The 19,573-nt window shown below is 46.2% G+C and overlaps 2 protein-coding genes across 5 annotated transcripts in view; both read left to right on the forward strand.

The window, feature by feature from the left end:
- PTPN9 (protein tyrosine phosphatase non-receptor type 9) overlaps positions 1–4,610 on the forward strand; it is a 93,016-nt gene extending 88,406 nt beyond the window's left edge. For all 4 annotated transcript variants that reach the window (XM_045586627.1, XM_036455183.2, XM_045586623.1 and 1 more), the window contains one exon: positions 1,868–4,610. In XM_045586627.1, the coding sequence (XP_045442583.1) occupies positions 1,868–2,082 (215 nt within the window). In that variant the 3' untranslated portion in view covers positions 2,083–4,610. The remainder of the gene's footprint in view (positions 1–1,867) is intronic.
- A 12,068-nt stretch (positions 4,611–16,678) lies between these two features.
- The window catches only part of SIN3A (SIN3 transcription regulator family member A), a 94,650-nt gene continuing 91,755 nt past the window's right edge, over positions 16,679–19,573 (forward strand). The window contains exon 1 of the mRNA XM_045586582.1: positions 16,679–16,817. The gene's annotated coding sequence lies outside the window, so the exon portion shown is untranslated. The remainder of the gene's footprint in view (positions 16,818–19,573) is intronic.

Genomic DNA, 19,573 nt, shown 5'->3' on the forward strand with positions numbered 1-19,573 from the left:
TTTAATATTCTCTCTTTGTCTTTTGCTCTTGGGATTTTAATTATGATGTGTCTTGGTGTGGTCCTCTTTGGATTCCTTTTGTTTGGAGTCCTGTGCACTTCCTGGACTTGTAAGTCTAATTCTTTCACCAGGTGGGGGAAGTTTTCTGTCACTATTTCTTTCAGTATGTTTTCAATATCTTACTCTCTCTCATCTTCTGGGACCCCCATAATTCTGATGTTGGTTCGCTTGAAGTTGTCCCAGAGGTTTCTTACATTATCTTCAATTTTCTGGATTCTCTTGTCTTCTAGCTTCTGTGGAGGAGTGTCTTCTGGCTTTTTATGTTCCAAATCTTTGACTTGATTCTTGTGATCTTCCATTCTGTTTTTAGGACTCTGTATAATATTTTTTTATTTCAGACAATGTATTCTTTATTTCTTGTTGATCCCTTATCATTTCTTGTTGATCCCTTATCATTTCTTGTTGATTCCTTATTAATTCTAGTTGATCTCTTTTCATATCCTCATAGGTCTTATCGATCTTTTCTAGGAAATTCTTGAAAAACCTTATAAGCGTAGATTTGAACTCTATATCCAGTCGCTTTTTGTCCTCCATTTCTTTCATTTGTGATCTATTTTTTTTGTTGCATTTTGCAGTTACAGATGGGGCGGAGTTTCAGGGTGGAGCCTACAGCTTTGGCTTCCGTCAGCCATGCCCTAAGCGGCTCCTGCGTCTCAGGGTCCTTCAGTACCGGTTGCAAGCGCCTCTGAGAGAAAGGTGCCCTCGATTTTCACCTGCTACCAAACAGTCTAGGCTTTCCCCCAATGAGTCCGGTATTGGGGTTCAGTTCAGTTGGAAGTGGGATTGGAGGTGGCGTTCAGAGCAGTCTGGAGCCCCTGTCTCCTTCCCGCCAGGGCAATCCTACGGCACAGCCAACTGTCCCTTCTCTGCGCGCAATGTGCACGCCTCCGGGACCTCCTTTCACCGCTCCCCCGGGGTTCTGCCTTACAGCCCAGCTCCCTATGGATGAGCCTGGGTCCCCGGGGTCTGGCCTAGAACTGGGGTTCAGAGCAGTCGGAACTGGGGCCCAGCACAGTCGGAGTTTTTATCTCCTTCCTGGTAGGGAACGCCAGCCAGGCACTCAGCCGCCCTCCTCTCCGGCTCCATCCTTGCGTGTGTCTCAGTACCTTAGGCTTTTACAGCTCCTCTGCGCTTCCTTCTGGTTTTCTCCTTGCTTCTCGTTGTAGAATTTCCAGTCAGTCGACTTTCCTATAGTTCTTGGTAATGTCCATTTTATATTTTAGTTGTATTTCATTGAAATTGTTGTGTGCGGCTGCGGCTGTTTACCTGGGCAGCCATCTTGGGTTCTCCCCCGAACTCAGCATGGTCATCTTCTGACCCCATCAGTCACCTGGGTGTCTCAGAGAGCTCAGCTATACTCTTCTTCCTTCCCATCTCTCTCCTTGGGGAGGTTCCTGCCTTGTTTTATCTCTCCATTCTGGATCCAGTGAGCAACTTTAACCTTAAGGGAATGATTATTGAAGAGACTGTCATTTCTCGTCAGAGATCCCTTTGGGAGAAGGTCAGGAAGAATAGGTTTGTGTTAGGCCTCTGTGGAGAAATTGTAGAGTCTGAAAATTAGGGCCCAGGTGTGGGAGTGCTATTGTTTTATCAGGATTGTCACTTTCCCACCTCTTCCTATTACCTCCATGTATATGCCCTCTTATTTCACTGGCCTCCAGCACTCACTCTGCCCTCTTCCTTGACTCTTTCAGGCCTAAGGCCCCTTGCCTTTAAATTCAGTAATCTAGTCCTCCCTGAGTTATTTGGTAGAGGGGTGGGGAAAGGAGAGGTAGATCACATATGACTGTTTCCTTTCTTCCTTCAGGTACCTTCTGCTCACTGGACATCTGCCTGGCACAGTTGGAGGAGCTCGGTACCCTTAATGTGTTCCAGACTGTGTCCCGCATGAGGACCCAGAGGGCCTTCAGCATTCAGACCCCTGAGCAGTACTATTTTTGCTACAAGGCAATCCTGGAGTTCGCAGAAACGGAGGGCATGGTGCCATCCAGCCACAACATCCTGGCTATGGAGAGTCAGTAACTGTCCCATGAGCCGCCTCCTGCTGGCCAGCCTTCTTCCTTAAGCTCCCTGGACACCGCTGAGCCTATGGGCTGCCATCAGTTACACTGAAGCCATGAATGAACTTCTTTCTTGTGTCTCCTGGTGTACGCAGGGCGGCCTTTCCTTTTGGCTAGGTAGATACGGTGAAATGGTTACTAGAAAGGGCCAGCAGCAATGTGTTCTTAATTCCTAGCACCTGCCATTGAACTGTGCCTTATTAAAACCAAATTGTGGCTATTGATTTTTGCTAGAGGCTCTAAGCAAGGTAAGTGAGAAAGGAACCTGCCCGCTCTCCTTTCCCAATGCCTTCTCCTTCTGGAGATCTCTTTCCCATTCCTTCCCCATTACTAGGATTTGATGGGGAGGTTTGGTGAGCATCCACCTTCCTTCCCAGAAAGCTTGACCAAGTTATATGTTCTAGAGAAAGTCCCGAGTGCCAAGCACGTTTATTCCTAGAGCGTGTATTCGAATCTCTTCTGTTCGCGTATGTGTGCACGCACTTATGTGTATGGATCCATATGTACGTGTGTATATAAATATATATTGTATGTGACAATATGGTGGTATTCTGTAAATACATATACACACAGTTACTCCTTTATAAAAGTTCCTGGGGCTCCATGTTGCAGTTTAGGACTCGTTGCTTCTTGTGCCCTACTGTTTATCTGGACTAGCTGGGGTTGGGGATCATGTCTCCTGTTGTCAGACCACAGAGTGGTGGAAGAGGACACAGGTATATCTACTCTTTGTGTTTTTGCCACAGGCCTTCATCCTTACGTAATGACTTATCTCACTCCAGAATGCTACCTTTTGGAGCCAAAAATACTGGTTTGTGGGGACACTGGTTTAATTCAGCTTAGATTACCCTTACCTAATGATTTCCTCTGTTTACTTTGCTGATTTTGGTACTAGACCTCCACTGTGATTCTTTTTTCTGTCCCAGTCCCTCGGGGTTTGAAGCCTGGGAGTAGAGATGAACTCACTAAGCAGCCAGAGCCAAAAACAATTTCTTAGAAGGAGGGAGAAGGATCCTAGGTATGAGAAAGGAAACTACTATGAGAATCTGTCCCTGGGAGAATGTGCTAGGGTCCCTTTTTCTTTTGCCAAAAGGTTCCTTTCCTTATGCAGCTTGGTCCTATCCACTCAAATCACCATTTCTTTCTGCTAGTAGCCTGCCAGACCCTGGAGCTCGAGCTGTGTGGGTTCTGTGACAGTAAAAACCTTAACTCCTGACTGGGCATAGCAGTCCCCCTGCAATTACTATTTCCTTCCCATTCACCCAACCTATTCCTGTCTGCTCCCAGCCACCAGCCTGATATGCCAGGGATGGAATCGAGTCCCCAGTGCTCCATATTCCCAAGAAAATCCCAGGAACCCCTAAAGCTTCCTCCATCACAGATGAGGTTGGTAGCTGATCAGACCTCAATAATTTTATACTGTAATAAGCTCTTGAATGTATATGTTCTTATTTTACAATCTTTTCCTTTTGTATTTAATGTCAATGGATTGAGTCAGATTCAGAAAATAATTGTAAATGTTCATATTCACTATCTTATACCAATAGTTTTGTGTTTACATATAAATATACTGACATGATCAAACTCCTTTAGCTTCATCAATTTAGTAGCAGTGTTGGGTTGGGAAGGTAAGGAGAGGGTCCAAGAGCTGGTCTGGGAGGATTAGAGAGGTAGGGAGGGACCCAAGGCCTCAATATCTGAGACTTTCAGGTCTGAAAGCCATCTATCTACCTTGCCTGTAGGCCATGACCTTACCTCTGGATCCATACCAGTTGAGTGCTCTGGGTTGCCAATCTCTATGCTTGGTGCTTTTCTTCTTATTACCTCATTCAAACCTTACAACAATCCAATGAAAGATTATTCTCTCTTCATTCTATTTCTAAATAGATGAAGAAAGTGAGGTCCAGAAGGTTACAGTGATTTGCTCTAGAACTAGAGCTGAAGTTGGTCTGCTTACAAAGCCTTTGGCCTCTTCACTGCATTGCTTTCTCAAACATACAGTGTTTTGTCTTTTGAAACTAGATCTTTTTTGTAGTTCTCTTTTACAGCATACACATTGCTTAAAATTCCAGGTAATTGATCTTGAGCTCATGTTGCACGTAGTAAACTAGAAGGGTGACAGAGTTGGTGACTGATTCTCCCAAATAGGATCTCCTTATGTAGGGTTTTCAGATCTGTAGAGTACTGAAAGGGTCATTTTCCTAGGGACACTACACGCTTATGGGCACACTCGTGTTTGTGGGAAGATCTTGTGTCATTTGCATCTCTCTTAGAATGGAACCAGAGCTTTATCCATGCAGGCCTATTCCCATTGCCAGATAGCTACTCCCTATTGACAGCCTACCAAAGTGGGACTGTTCTGGCCTAAAGTGTGTGCAAATATTGGAGTGTTTTTAAAAATTATAGCAGTTAACATTTACTGGGTGCTTGACTTTCCAGGTGTTTAAAGTGCTTTCTAAGTATTATTTCATTCACCCTCAAAAAATTTAATACATATATGTATATGTATTTTCACACACACACACACATATATTTTTTAATTTATTTCGGGGGGGGGGGAGAGAGAGAGAGAGAGAGAGAGAGAGAGAGAGAGAGAGAGAGAGAGAGGGAGAGGGAGAGGGAGAGAGAAAGAGAGAGAAAGAGAGAAACATCAGTGATCAGTGATGAGAAAGAATCATTGATCAGCTGCCTCCCACACGCCCCCAACTGGGGATCAAGCCCACAACCCAGGCATGTGCCCCTGGCTGGGATTGAACCCGGGACCCTTCAGACCACAGGCTGACACTCTATCCATTGAGCCAAACTGGCTAGGACCAAAACAACCTTTTGAGGTAGGTATTGACAGGAGAAAACTAAAGTACAAGAAAATTAGTTTGTCACTAAAAACCTGGACCATCTGATTCCAAAGACCTGCTGTTAATATTAACTCTTACACTAGATTCCCTCTAAGGATTCATCTCCTGATCTGCCAACAAATTTTTCTTGAGTTTCTGACTTAAGACCTGAACTGTAGAGAAAATAATTAAGCCAGAAAATGATTAGTAATTTTCTGGATGATTCTTTTATTCTCTTAAGGACAGGAAGCATAAGTGGTGAACAGAGATACCTGAAATCTGGGAGATCAGAGAGGGCAGTTTTTGTGAAATGTATAGGAAATAGGATTAAATTATAAAGGATCTATTTGTAGGAAGTAGACTTGAACTGTCATTTACTTGATGAGGCTGTAATCCATTGCTCTGTAAATTCAGGTTACTCATGAGCTCCTCCTTGTATGTCTGAGTGTTGGTGAAGTTATCATTTCTAAGAGCTCCATAAAGATGCAGATTCCTGCCAAAACAGGTTTGGCTCAGTGGATAGAGTGTTGGCCTGTGGACTCAAGGGTCCCAGGTTCGATTCCAGTCAAAGGTATGTATCTTGGTTACAGGCACATCCCCAGTAGGGGGTATGCAGGAGGCAGCTGATCAATATTTCTCATCAATATTTCTAATTCTCTATCCTCTTCCTCTCTGTAAAAAAATCAATAAAATGTGTATTTTTTTTTTTTTTTTAAAGATGCAGATTCCTGGATCCTGCCCAGTACATGATTAAGTAACTGACAGAATAAGCCAGGTATCAGAAGCACTGTATTTGTCCATATCCCTGACTCTGAGGAAGTTTAATAAATGGATGTCTTTCAAACCTGAAAGAAAGAGATAAACAGCCCCATTGCCATAGTTACTTGTAGCTTTCACCACTGGGAAGATAATCAGTAGGCTCAGTGTGAGTCTATCATTTTAAGTGTTAAAGGAGGCAAAAAGGAGGAATACAGAAAAGAAGCCCCAAATCTGTTCAGGAAGTCAAGGCTTTCACATAGGAGATTTGGTCAACAAAGCAAGAGAAACCCACAATCAAATGCTGGATTGTACAGTTGTGAACATAAGATGAAAAAGTGTCTAGGGAAGAGAGCATTGTGGGCTAACTCAGGCTTCTATTTCTAATTTGATTGTTATTTTTAACCTAATTTATACTTCCTCTAGCATTGGTCCCTTTATCCTGCCTATCCCTATAAGCTAGGATGGGACTCCTGAGGGGAAAGGTGCCACAGCACCCACAGCCTAGGAGATCCGTCATTGTCAGTCTCCATGTCACCATTTGCAGGTAAATGACAAAATGGGACTGGTTCTTGTGAAGCTGGACTATTTTAAGCATTGTAGCTTGAGGCAGATGGGACCCCTGTCCTTAAAGATGTCCCCTAGGAATAACCAGACACACATACGGAAATGCACAAATCAGAGATCTGGAGGGAGGTGGACCAGATAGAAAAGCTTGCCTGAAGTGACTGAGCTAATTGATAATTTTGAGGTCTCACCATTTAACCCAAGTATCAAGTCCTAGCTTCCTTTGGTAAAATAAGAGGCCACATTAGATTATCTTACTATAGGCCATCCAATGTGAAGGATTTAATTCTTTGTTGGAACTGAATATATGCTGAGTAACAATCAAGACCTTCTCCAGGTGGGTCAACTCCCACTTCCCTATATTCACTCAGTTCTCTACCCACTTGGCCCCCAACTTGGAAAACAGGTCAAATAACCCTGTAATCCATAAATCAACCCATAGACCTTTAAGGCTTTCATGCTGCTCCGTGTGGGGCAGAGTGACTTAAGAGTCAAGGAATGAATTAACTAAGGACCCAAACTCCCAGCCAAGGTCATAGATTTGTCTCAGGTTTTGGTCACTACCCACTTAGTACTGTTAGCTTACTGAGGGCACGAGCTAAAGCTTGGGAACCAGATTTTCTCTTGGGAGGTATTTGCTCCCATAGTTACCATTACAAAATAGTGGTGGATATTAAATACACTGAGTGGCCAGATTATTATGACCACCTGACGTTTGTAGGCAAATTAGCCGTACACTGCATCATACGTGTACAATATAGAAGCCAAAGGTCTGTTCGAACACCTTTGCTATCTGTAGTTAGCAAGATAAAACGTCTCCAATTTGCACACAAAGGAACACAAAGATTGGACAGTTGAGCGTTGGAAAAAAAGTCATGTGAATCATGTTTCCAGTTGTATCATACAAATGGCAGAGTGAAAATTTCTCTGAAACAGCATGAAAGCATGCACCCCACATGCATAAGTACAACCCTTCAAGCTGGTGGGGGCAGTGTTATGGTTTGGGGCATGTTTTCCTGGCATGATTTGGGGCCTTTAATTCGTGTAGAACAATGTCTGAACAGCACAGCACACCTAAGTATCGTTGCTGATCAAGTTCATCCTATCATGTTGATGGCGTATCCCAGTGGAGATGGCTTCTTCCAACAAGACAATGCGCCATGCCACGGTGCTCGGTGCTCGTATTGTGCAGGAGTGGTTTCAAGAACAAGAGGGAGACTTTACCTTGCTTAGATGGCCCCCACATTCACCAGATCTCAATCCAACTGAGCATTTATGGAATGAAGTTAAAAGAGCCACCAGGCAGCTGGTTCCACAGCCATCGAATCTCACAGAACTGGACAGTGCTATTCATCAGGCACAGTGTCAGACTCCTCACATCACCTTTCAATATCTCGTGGAGTCAATACCAAGAAGAATCGCCACAGTACTGAAGGCAAAAGGTGGCCCAATGAAGTACTGATGGGGTGGTCATAATAATCTGGCCACTCAGTGTATATTCAACTATTAATACATTGCTCTTAACCACAAAGACTAGGTCTCTTTCACAAATAGAAATCTGGCACTTAGAAATTTGCTGCAGTGTTTAATTTCTCTCTGCCTGTCATCACAGCTTTCATAATTGCTTCCTTCTGTTTAAGTTAAATCTATGGGTGCAGTCTTTTACACCCATATTTTTTCTTTTAAGGCCAACATGAACATAGTTGACTGGGAGCAGTGATTCCTTTTCAACAATTTAGGGTACTATGTTCCTGAGAGTTGTTAGGACTAATGAAACTGAAAGTAAGAAAGCAAGACAGTGAGATGCAGAGAAGATTGTCAGAGTGCACAGTGCCCATTCCCCACTCCATGCTCACTTCTTTCTTCTCTTCCCACATCTGAACCTGGTTATGTCTCTATGTCTCTTACAATAGTGTAGTTGTCCAAACCTCATGATTTACAGATGTGCACTGAGTCTAAGTCAGCCTGTTTGTCTTGTGGGGTCTCTGTTTTATTTCCTTGACCTTTAATGAATACCTGTTTTGTGGCCAGCAGCCAGGGGACATATAGAGTCTGATGTTCATGACCATGTGCTGGAGATGTCAACTGGGGACTTAGTTTAGATAGAAGCTAGGGTCATTGAAAGTGGGTGAGAACAGAGAAGAATGAAGAGTGTAAGAAGAGAGGAGACCCTTGAGAGCCACTAACACTTAAGGGAGGATGAAGAAAAGCCTGTAAAATATTTTGATTGGTAAGCAGTGAGAAGTGACTGGGGTGAGTGAACAGGATTCAGAAATGTAGGTTCATCAGTCTTCTCGGGGGCCTGGGGCGGCGGGGAGAGCTGGGAGATGAAGGGTGTCAGAGAGAAGGCATATATGGAAGGTAAATGAACAGAGACAGTGGTTGGGCTGTCTCTGCTTCAACCAATGCAAGGCCTACCTTTCTCTCTTACATATTAGGCCTTGGGTTAAGATTTCATTTAAACAAAATAATCTGCTGCTTTTTAAAAAGATAAAAAACCACAATTGATACACAGAAGGAAATACTTTGAAAACAAAGGGAACTTGGGAACATACTGTTTATATATTTTCTAGATTTGGGCTGGAAGTGATCCAGAGAGGTAAATTAATATTCAATAAGGGGAAGACACTTCAAGGCAATACCTAGCAGTCTTAAAACACCCACTAAAGATCCCAAGCCTGGCCCAGCTTTTGTGGCTCAGTGGTTTAACGTCGACCTATGAACTAGGAGGTCACCGGTTCAATTCCTGGTCAGGGCACATGCCTGGATTGTGGTCTTGATGCCCAGTGTGGATCTTGCAGAAGTAGTGATCCTCAGTGTGGATAATGCAGGAGGCAGCCTATTAATGATTCTCTCATCATTGATATTTCTATCTTCTTTCTTCCTCCTTAAAATCTTTGTGGAAAAAGATCCCAAGCCTCCAAAGCCACCCACATATCAGAAGTATGGAATATGTACAACGTAAGTCAACCAGTTTTCAGAGAAATGGAGTTTATTCACACAGTAGGATTGTTGGGTCTGTTAGGCCTGTCATGGCTTCCTCTCAGACTTTGCATTTGAATTTTCAGAAGAGGGAACAGCAGCTGCAATTAAGGAGAAAAAAGTCTGAGAACTCTTGACTAATGCTGGACATACTTTGTTTTTAACCTCACAGCCCATTGCAGTTCTTAGTTTATAGATAAGAACATTGAAAAAATAAATAAGTGACTTGTCAAAAAAATAAGTCAAAGATATCCAGCTAGGAAATAGGTAACTGGGATTCTGAACAATAGCTCGAGATTTTCCCCTTCAGTCCACAGGCTGACCCTCTATCCACTGAGCCAAACTGGTTAGGGCCACTGACATTTTTTACCAAGTTACTGAAGTGCAGGGCCTAAATGTCTCAGTCACCCATACCATAAGCACCCTAAAGAACTGTGGCCTTTCTGTGAGGCTGGGTGGACGTGAGTGTGAAATGTCTGTGAGACACAGAGTGTTTGAAGGTGTGACAGTTTTGAGTATAGGTGTGAGCTGAAGAAGATTATATAATATATATATGAATGACAAATCTTGCTTCTTTAATTATGATATTTTTTGGAAGGGCCAGAAATTATTTAGACCTGTCTGGGGACAAACTGCTCTTGGAGTTAGGGAGGTATGGAGCGTGGAGTTAAAGGGGAGGCTTTTTTGTTCTAGAAGTCCCACCCTAGATCGTGGGCCTTAGCATTTATGGAGATAGCACATGGGGGGATGTTCAAAGCTCAGGTTTTGGGCTCAGACATACTTGCTTTGGTGACTTGGGCAAATCACTTTATTACTCTGAGCCTCAGTTTTCTTAGCTACAATAGTATAGTAATCCCTAATACACAAAGGAGGCCTTCTGGGATTCGGAACCTGGCTTCTCAATGTGACTTCTCCAAGGAAGGCACTTCCCCAGATCCATTCACTGCTTTGTCCTCACTGATAGGGTAGAGGAAAGAAAGGTGGGGTGGATGCAACCTTAAATGCAGCTGGAGGACCAATATCACCAAATCAAACAGTAAACCTTGTTTTTTTGGACTTCGATATAACTGACTTCATATTTAATGGTCAAAATTTCTTGTGCGTATGTCATATGTGAAAATTAATACCCTGTTAATTTTAAAATGCTTTTAACCAAGATTTGCGTATAATTAAATTAACAGGTTATTTTTCGTTATTAATTCATTGTTATTTTTAACAAATTTTAGTGACTAGGCCATATGTTGGAAAAAACACTGTAGTAATTTTGCAGACATAAATAAATATTACATGTCTACAACTATAGTCTATATATTTAAACCTAAGTGTCACTGCTCATAAACAATATTTGGAGAATGATTAGCACATGATCATATAGCATCATGTCTGGTAATTGATTCTGTTGTCATGTGGTGTGACTTTCTGTGTCAGTTTTTCAATTAAAAAATATATATATATGTTTTTATTGATTTCAGAGAGATAGAAACATCAATGATGAGAGAGAATCATTGATCAGCTTCCTCCTGCATGCCCCCTACAGGGGATCAAGCCTGCAACCTACCGTGTTTTTCAGCGTATAAGACGACCCCCTAATTTTACAATTAAAACATAGGTTTAGGCCTATATTCGCTATATAAGACTACCCCCCACTTCCGAGGCAACACCAGTTCTTTTTTTAATAGACCGCCTCTCTGACTCTGGCCAATCTGAGCAGGCTTTTTACTAGAACACAGTGTAGCTTCGGGTACAGAACATGTATAATTTGCTCGCATAAAAAGCCTGCTTGGATTGGCTGAGTCAGAGAGGCGGTCTATTAAAAAAAAGAACTGGTGTTACCTCGGAAGGGGGAGGTAGTCTTATACAGCGAATATAGGCCTAAACCTATGTTTTAACTGTAAAATTAGGGGGTCATCTTTTATGCCGGAAAATACGGTAGGTATGTGACCCAGAGAATCGAACCGTGATCTTCTGGTACATGGGTTGACACATGCAGTTTTAACACATGCAGGCTGATGTTCCCATATGCACTAAGCCACATCCCAGATTTGTTTACTCGCAACTCGCAGTGACTGGTTAACGCACACATTTATAAGACATATTTAGTGTAAATTTAAAATTACAATAATGTATATTGGAAACTTTTCTGTGAAATTAAACTTTTCATACATACTTAAGTATAATTACACAAATGTGTCTACATAAGTAAAAACAGGTTAACTACTTTATCACTTCTTTAACATGCCCATTGGGAAAACCTACTTTTATATAACTAGAGGCCCGGTGAATGGATTTGTGCACCGCTGGGGTCCCTCAGCCTGGCCTGTGCCCTCTCGCAATCTGGGACCCCTCAGGGGATGCAGTAGTGTGCAAAGCGGCAGGCCACCAGGGAGCAGCCGAGCCCAGTGCTGCACCGCTCCCACTCATCCTGGCCCCACTGTGCCTGCACCCACTGTTCAGTAGTGCTGCTGTGGAGGCAGGAGAGGCTCACACCGGCCCTCAGTGTCTGGCACCCGAAGGTCAGCTGAGCAGCGCTCCCACTGTGGGAGCACACTGACCACCAGAGGGTAGCTCCTGCATTGAGTGCCCCCTGGTGGTCAGTGTGCATCATCATCAACACAGACTCTGGTCCCTTCACCATGAAAAAATGACACCTTTAGGCATTTTTAAGATGTGTCTTTCATAGGGTATGACCTACCTTCCTTCCTTCCTTCCTTCCTTCCTTCCTTCCTTCCATCCTTCCTTCCTTCCTTCCTTCCTTCCTTCCTTTTTTCCTTCCTTCCTTCCTTCCTTCCTTCCTTCCTTCTTTCTTTCCTTCCTTCCTGTATCCTCACCTGAGGATGTTTCCATTGATTTTTAGAGAATGTGGAAGAGAAAGGGAAAGACAGAGAAACATCAAAGTGAGAGGAGCACTTTAATTTGGTTGCCTCCTGCATGAGCCATGAGCCAGGGAGGAGCCTGAACCTTAGGTGCATGCCCTTGATCAGAATCTAACCCAGACCCTGCGGTTGGCAAACCTAGGCCTTATCCACTGAGCTAAACCGCCTCGAGCAAGTTATGACATTTCTTAGCCCTCCAGTAGCAGGCCTTCATTTTTTCTCCAGGAGTATGGTGGAAAAGCCCTAGATCACCTTTTTGAATTCTTATACCCAAGTTACTAAGAATATTACCAGTGGCATTCAGGAAGCTTAGCCAATGAGTGGTCAGAAAAGGTGTTTTCTCCTCTGATCTCCAGCTCCACCCCTGCCAAGGCCTAAAGCCTCAGGGAGTGGGCAGGAGCCCCTCCCCCGGTTCCTTCCAATCGCCAGCTCTGCCCCTGCCAAGGCCTAAAGCCTCCAGCCCTGGGCAGGGACCCCCAGCTCCCTCCAATCACCCAACTCCACCTCTGGCCAAGGCCAGCAAGGACAGGCTGAAATTTTGGTTTCCTCCATTGCCAGGGAAATCCAAGTCTCCCTCCTGCTCTCTGTGGCCGCAGCCATCTTGGTTGGGTTTATTTGCATATTTGCTCCTGATTGGCTTGTGGGTGTGGTTTGTGGGTGAAGCAGAGGTATGATCCATTTATTTATTATTTTTATTTTTTATTATTTTTTAATATATTTTATTGATTTTGTACAGAGAGGAAGGGAGAGAGATAGAGAGCTAGAAACATCGATGAGAGAGAGTTATCCATCAGCTGCCTCTTGCACACCCCCTACTGGGGATATGCCCGCAGCCAAGGTACATGCCCTGACCGGAATCGAACCCGGGTCCCTCAGTCCCCAAGCCGACGCTCTATCCATTGAGCCAAACCGGTCTCGGCTTGATCCATTTTTTTAGATAGGATGGATTTTAGGCATTGATGGACACCCCCTTATCCAAATTAGTCTGTTAAATGGAGATTTTACTATACTCACTTTCCTAAAGAGTCTGTGACTTGCTCTGCTATGCAGGCATCGATATACTGAGTCAGAAACAATTACTAAACCCCTCCCAAAGGGTCTCCTGTCTTCGACTGTTGTGAATTAAAGTGGTTATACTAGTGGAACTCAATGTAAGGGTTGTTTGGAGGGGATTTCCACCAGCATGATGCACTTAGGAAGATAGGGAGTATCAGTGAAGCCTGGTTCTCTTGAGTGGGATTATCTATTCTAATTGTAAATTCTCCACAAGTAACTTCATCCACAATATATACCATGTGCTGTTCAAACTTACAATCAAATGAATGGGCTTTTGGCCTCCACAGAAGTTCAGAACCTCACTGGGTGTATTAAATATCATTATATTTGCCCTGACTGGTTTGGCTCAGTGGATAGAGCATCGACCTGCAGACTGAAGGGTCCCAGGATCGATTCCAGTCAAGGGCATGTATCAAGGACATCCCCAGTAGGGGATGTGCAGGAGGCAGCTGATCAATGTTTCAAACTCTCTATCCCTCTCCCTTCCTCTGTAAAAAATCAATAAAATATATATTTTTAAAAATAAAAAATAAGTAAATATTATTACATTTGAACTTCATAACTGGACAAGGATTGCTATGTTATCCTCTTATACAGGACAGAGGCTGATCCATAGATCACAAGAGACTAACTGGGATCTATTCTAGACTAATGTTCTTTTTTACTCATCTCATATTCACACACTATCTGTTATGCCTTCATCTAGGCCACAGCTTCTTAGGAAATGGAGCAGGAATCTGCTACAGGGTTCCAGATGATCAGGTGATCTCTGTTCTGATACAATAATACTTGGTCCTCACCCTAGGGAGCCCCTATTCTGAGAATAAATCTCAATCCTCATGGTCCTGCCAGGTGCTGGGCCTCCCACTGAATACACAGTCCTTATATCTTGGCTTTTCTCCCTTCACACCCTTTCCCTCAATGATTCTGTCAACCAAGCTACCACCAGGATTCTAGTGCCTTTATGACCCACTGCCCTTCTCAAATCAGTATTTCTTCCTTCCTGCCCTCTCTCCTAATGTCAAGTTTCCTTCCTGGTGTGATTCCCTAGCCCCATGGACTCTTGAGTGAAACAAGGGTCTTTAGAGACTGTCTTTCCAGTTCAATTAACACCCCATTTCACAGGGGGGAAAACAGGCCCAGAGGTAGGAAAGGATTTGCTTAAATATATTACCAATCAATCACTGGCTATACTAAATCTAGAACCCAGATTACGTATTTTCCGGCGTATAAGACGACTTTTGAAACGAAAAAAAGTCAACCGAAAATCGGGGGCAAAAGACCAAAATTGCACAAAAATTACCTGCAGATCTTGACAGCAAAGTAAGTCTTTTCTTTGAAGTGGGGGGTAGTCTTATACAGCAAATATAGGCCTAAACCTATGTTTTAACTGTAAAATTAGGGGGTCGTCTTATATGCCGGAAAATACAATACTTAACCAATAGCTTCAAGTTCTTCTCCTTTAAACACCAGGACACTGACTCCTTTTCCTCCGTTACCCATGAAGAATCAGTCACCCAGTTCCCTTGAGAATTTCTCAAACACATCTCTTCTTTTTTATTCTTGCTTACCTATGGCCACTGCTCTATTTAAGTCCTTATAACATCTCACGGATTGTTTGGACAGTCTAACCAGCAGCAGGCCCCCATCCTTTTTTTTTTTTTTTTTTCCATATTGAATTTACTTGAACCAAACTGATGACACATTGGGGAGCAAGATACCAAATGCTCTCCTGCAGTCCCCTTTCTGCCCACAGACTCAAGGCCCTTCGCATTCTGTACACAATTCCTCATCCACACTAGCTACCTTTCCTGAGGAAGACTTACCTAGTTTTTCTGGGTGCCTCAATTAATGGGTCCTTCTTCCTCACTCTGTGCCCTTTAGCACAGACATGTGAGGTAGCTTCTGTCTCAGAAATTCCTTTTGGTTGAAAATTATGACAAGACAAATTAAGAAAGGATCTGAGTCAGAGCTTTGACTTGAGGACTGCTGAAGGTAGGGAAGGCTTCCTGGATTGGGTTACTGGGAGAGAAAAGAAACCATTTGGTTTTTTCCACCTACCTCTTCCAGCAGAAGATGTACCTCTGCAGTTTCCAAACCCAGTATTTACATCTGCCTTTGTGTCTCTCCTTGCCTCATGTAGATAGCCCTCACTTAACCCACCCTCAGAACCTATCCAGATACTGGAATGCTGAGTATCTGAATCCACAGTTCTGGGCCTGTAGTCCTGTGACCATACTGTTTGCACATTCTGTTGTATAATTCTAAGAATTTTGATGAGATATTAAAGTATTCTGTTTGGTCCCATCCTTGCAACCCTGATTTTCATGACTAGAGCCACATTTGAAGACCCTTAATAATGTTTTGCATGTACTCCTTTGTGTCCTTTGTTGAAAATGACTTACCTCTCTATTTTGGCCTGATGAAATAATTTAAGACCCAACTTGAGTACTGGCTGGGCAGCTCAGCTGGTTGGAGTGTCCTGATACCCCAAGGTTTCGGTTCTATCTCTGGGTCAAGGCATATAAAGGAATCAACCAATGAATGTTCCTCTCTCTCCTTCCTCTCTCTCTAAAATCACTAAATTAAAAAATTGTTTTAAAAAAGATGTAACCTGCCAAAACCGGTTTGGCTCAGTGGTAGAGAGTCGATCTCCGGACTGAAAGGTCCCAGGTTCGATTCCGGTCAAGGGCATGTACTTTGTTTGCACGCACATCCCCGGTAGGGGGTGTGCAAGAGGCAGCTGGTCGATGTTTCTCATCGTTTCTAGCTCTCTCTCTCTCTCCCTTCCTCTCTGTAAAAAATCAATAAAATATATTTTTAAAAATAATAATTTAAAAAAAATAAAAAAGATGTAACCTGAGCACCACCACCTCCTCCATGAGGAATACTCCCCTAATTTTCTTCAGCTAGAAAGAATCTCCCTGCTCTAAGCTCCTATGGGTATCTGTTTATATAAACATTTCTGGCTTGCTTTAGCTCTTTCTGTGGCATCTCCTCAGTTGGAGCCCTTGGAAGGTACAGAGCAAGCACATTTCATCTAATCTCTGCAATCGCACCCAGCAGCAAGTGGGGTATGAATGTGTCTGCCTAACGCAGGGTAGGTGCTCAGACTAATGCCTGTTGCCTTGAACGCAGGATTTCCTGCTTACACAGTTCAGTTTTAGGCTGATGCCTACCAGAATGGGCCAGACACGGCTAGGTTACACAGCCAGGGGAGTCGGGACGCTCCCAGCCAAACCCTAGAATGTCCCTATTGCCTCCCTCTGACCAGTTCAGACGCGGTGCGGGTGAAGGAAGTGGGGCTGTAGTCGCCCTGCCGGCTCCTCCTCCGCCCCCTTCCCCCGCGGGTCAAGTTCCAGAATGGCTCCTTCCAGTCCAAAGGCCTCCAGAAACTAGAGGCGGCGGTGTCGGTGTTGGAGATTGGGGCCTCTGCCACAGAAGCGCCTCCCAGCGAGGCTAGTTTATCTATTTATTTGTATTTATTTTGGAGGGAGGAGGCGATCAATGAAGAGAAGAGGCGGGGCAAGCGGAGGGGGCGGGCCGAGGGTGATTGACGCCAGCGCCGGGGAGCCAATGGCCCGTGGGGGGCGTTCTCCCCATTCAGGACTCCTCGCCTGGCTCCCAAGGTATGTTAAACAGCTGCTTTTAATTTGTTCCCCCCAATCTCAAGCGTTTGGGGGGCTAGTTAGCTGGGCGATCGCTTTTGCCTGTCCGCCACGGTGCGGGCGCCCTGGGCCTCGGGACGAAACTAGGAGAGGCTCGGGGTCCGGAGCCGCGAGAGGCGGCCAGGAGAGAGCTCTGCCTCGTCGCTCGCCGGTGCTCCCAGCCCGGCCGGTTTCGTGGGGAGGGCCCGGCCCGGCGCGGGGTCGCTAGAACGCCGGTGTGCTGCCTAGTTTGCTTCACTGAGCCGGTGGTTTCGGTTGGTTGCGGCGGGGGACTGGGTTAAGTGGCGGGCAGGAGGGATCTCCCTTGAAAGCATTAAGAAATTATTGTAAAAGAAAAGGGGTGATTCTGCACAGCGACCGAAGCTGGGCCCGGGCTGCGGCGCGCGGGCTCAGCCGGGGCAGAGGCCTGAGCCCGCGGCGCCGGGGTGGGCCGGGAGCTGGAGTTTGGGAGCGAGCCGAGGCCGCGGCTTCCGCGACCGAGCACGCCGGGCGGCGCGGCTGGCGCCCGGAGGGTTCGGTTTCTGTCCGCGAACTGTGGGGGGCGGTGGGCGCGCTCCGGAGCAGCGCGAGTGCCGCGGGCCCGGTTGTTATGGACTCCGGGGGCGGGGGCCGCGCGGCCTGGCGGGAGGGGCGGCGGCGGGAAGGCCACCGGAAGAGCCCCCCGCGCTGGCCGGGGCGCTCCGGATCCCCGGGTCGTGGCAGAGCCGGCATTCGGCGCTGGAGCCCGCCAGACCGCGAGCTCGCGCCAACTCGGCCCGTAGCTGTGGAAAACCTCCCACAACTCGGTGGCTTCGACCCGTGCACCAGCTGATCCCACAAACAAGCTGCCTCCTTCCCCGCCCACCCCGAGGCAGCGGCCGAAGGGGCGGGGGCGCGGCTTAGGAGCGTGCCCGCGGGGGTTCGTTGAGAGGAGCAGTGAAGGTCGGAAACTGGGAAAACAGTCTCCACGCTCAGACTCGGGAAAAGGAAATGCATCAGCGGGCGGGGAGGGCCCGGGGGCGCGCCTGTCAGCCGGAATGGCGGCCGCCGACTGGTAGGCGGGGCGTTGGCGGGAACCGCTGCGGTCGGCCGGTGCGTCTCCGAGAGGAAGCGCCGAGGCCGGGCCCACTTCGGGCCTGTTTACTACCTACTCCGCCGGCCGCCGGTCTCCGCACCCAGAGGAGGACGGGGGCGGGGCCTTTCCCTGCTCCCACCCGTTTCGGGCTCCTCCAGAGGGCCCGCCTTCTCTTGTCTTCCACTGGATGGACGGTGAACCTCATCGGTTTTTTCCTTCTCGGTTATTGATTGGATAACCTACTTCCGAGCTCCGCCTATGGGACACTGGGCTGGAGTTTTAAGTTGGAGGATTTTTTTCCGTGAACGGCGGAGGAGGGATTCCTACGGTCTAACGCGAGGCGCAAGGTCCCTCCCCTGCTTCCGATTGGTGGACAGATGGTCCCGCCCCCGGCGCAGCCTGCTTGGAGGAGGAAGTCCACCCTGTTCCCCGCCCCTTCTCTTTGGTCGTGTGCGCGCCGGACACCCTGTGAGGCCCGCCTTGCTCCTTAGAAGTGTCTCCCGCCCGGAAGTCCCGGCTTTGGAGATGGAGCCTGCGGCAAGGCTGGGCGAGCCAAAAAGACACAGTGATTCATTTCACCAAGGCTCGATATCTAGTAGCCTTTGCGATAAAAGTTAGGGTTGACGGTGCGAAGAGAATTCGAGGGGCGGGGGTGGGGGTGGGGACACACGGACTTAGAGTGATCTTGAATGAGTTGGAAGGAGGGAGTGGGATCTGCCCTTCCGGGCCAAGTACTAAGGTACTGACTCCAAGCCTGGCTTATTCCTGCGCCCTTGGACTTTTCAAAGATCGTCCTCTTTTTAAGCTTGAACACGCTGCGGACGCTGACTGTTTTCTTCCCAGCGTAAGGTAGCCGTATCTAAAACGGCTTAGTTCTTATCTAAAACACTAGCAACCTAAGTATGATTGGTCTGGAGGCCTCAGGCAAGATCCAGAGCAACCCTGTTGACCGGGGATGAATCCTGCTTGGGTTCGAAGTGGTCAGGTGGGAGTGCAGTGTGGCATACAGTGCAGGGAGCCGGGTCGACCTAAAGTTCACAGCCCTCGGAAATGCCGCTTCGAAACCGCAGGGTTTGCTCCCGGGTTCCCTTTCCTCAGTGTGACTTATTTTTAGAACTCTATTGGGCAGGGCTTGGCTCCCAGCGAGGCTGCTTCCATTTGTCGGGTGTTCCTGGGGTTCAGAATTAGCTACCTTGTCCTTGCGGCTAGAAGCCGTCCTTCACTCAGGCCCACCTGTTGCCGGCGCTCATTTCTTACCGTCTCCGCCCGATTGGGTAAGGAGGGCACGATAGGACTTAGGTTTCTGGAGCCTGCCACTCGTGGAGTAGGCTCTCCCGGAGTAGCCTTTGGCTGGAGAGAGCGGGAAAATTCTAGTCCCGCCCCCTCCTCTCCTGGCGCTCAGTAAGCACCCTCCAAAACAGGGCTAGCATCAGTTCTCCGCCCTATTTGGTGAATAAATAAAAGCAACCCAAAGGCTTCAAGCACTTTGTGTGTTCGAAGCACTGTGGCAAAGAGAGTGCCTAAGGACTGCCATTAACGCTCGCTTTCCAAGGAGGAGGTGAAATACTATCTTTTGTCCCTAGTTTTTTTTTTAAAGATCTTTTAAATATATATATATATATATATATATATATATATATATATATACACACACACACACACA

Source organism: Pipistrellus kuhlii, unplaced genomic scaffold, assembly GCF_014108245.1.
Source record: "Pipistrellus kuhlii isolate mPipKuh1 unplaced genomic scaffold, mPipKuh1.p scaffold_m20_p_1, whole genome shotgun sequence".
Classification (NCBI taxonomy): Eukaryota; Metazoa; Chordata; class Mammalia; order Chiroptera; family Vespertilionidae; genus Pipistrellus; species Pipistrellus kuhlii.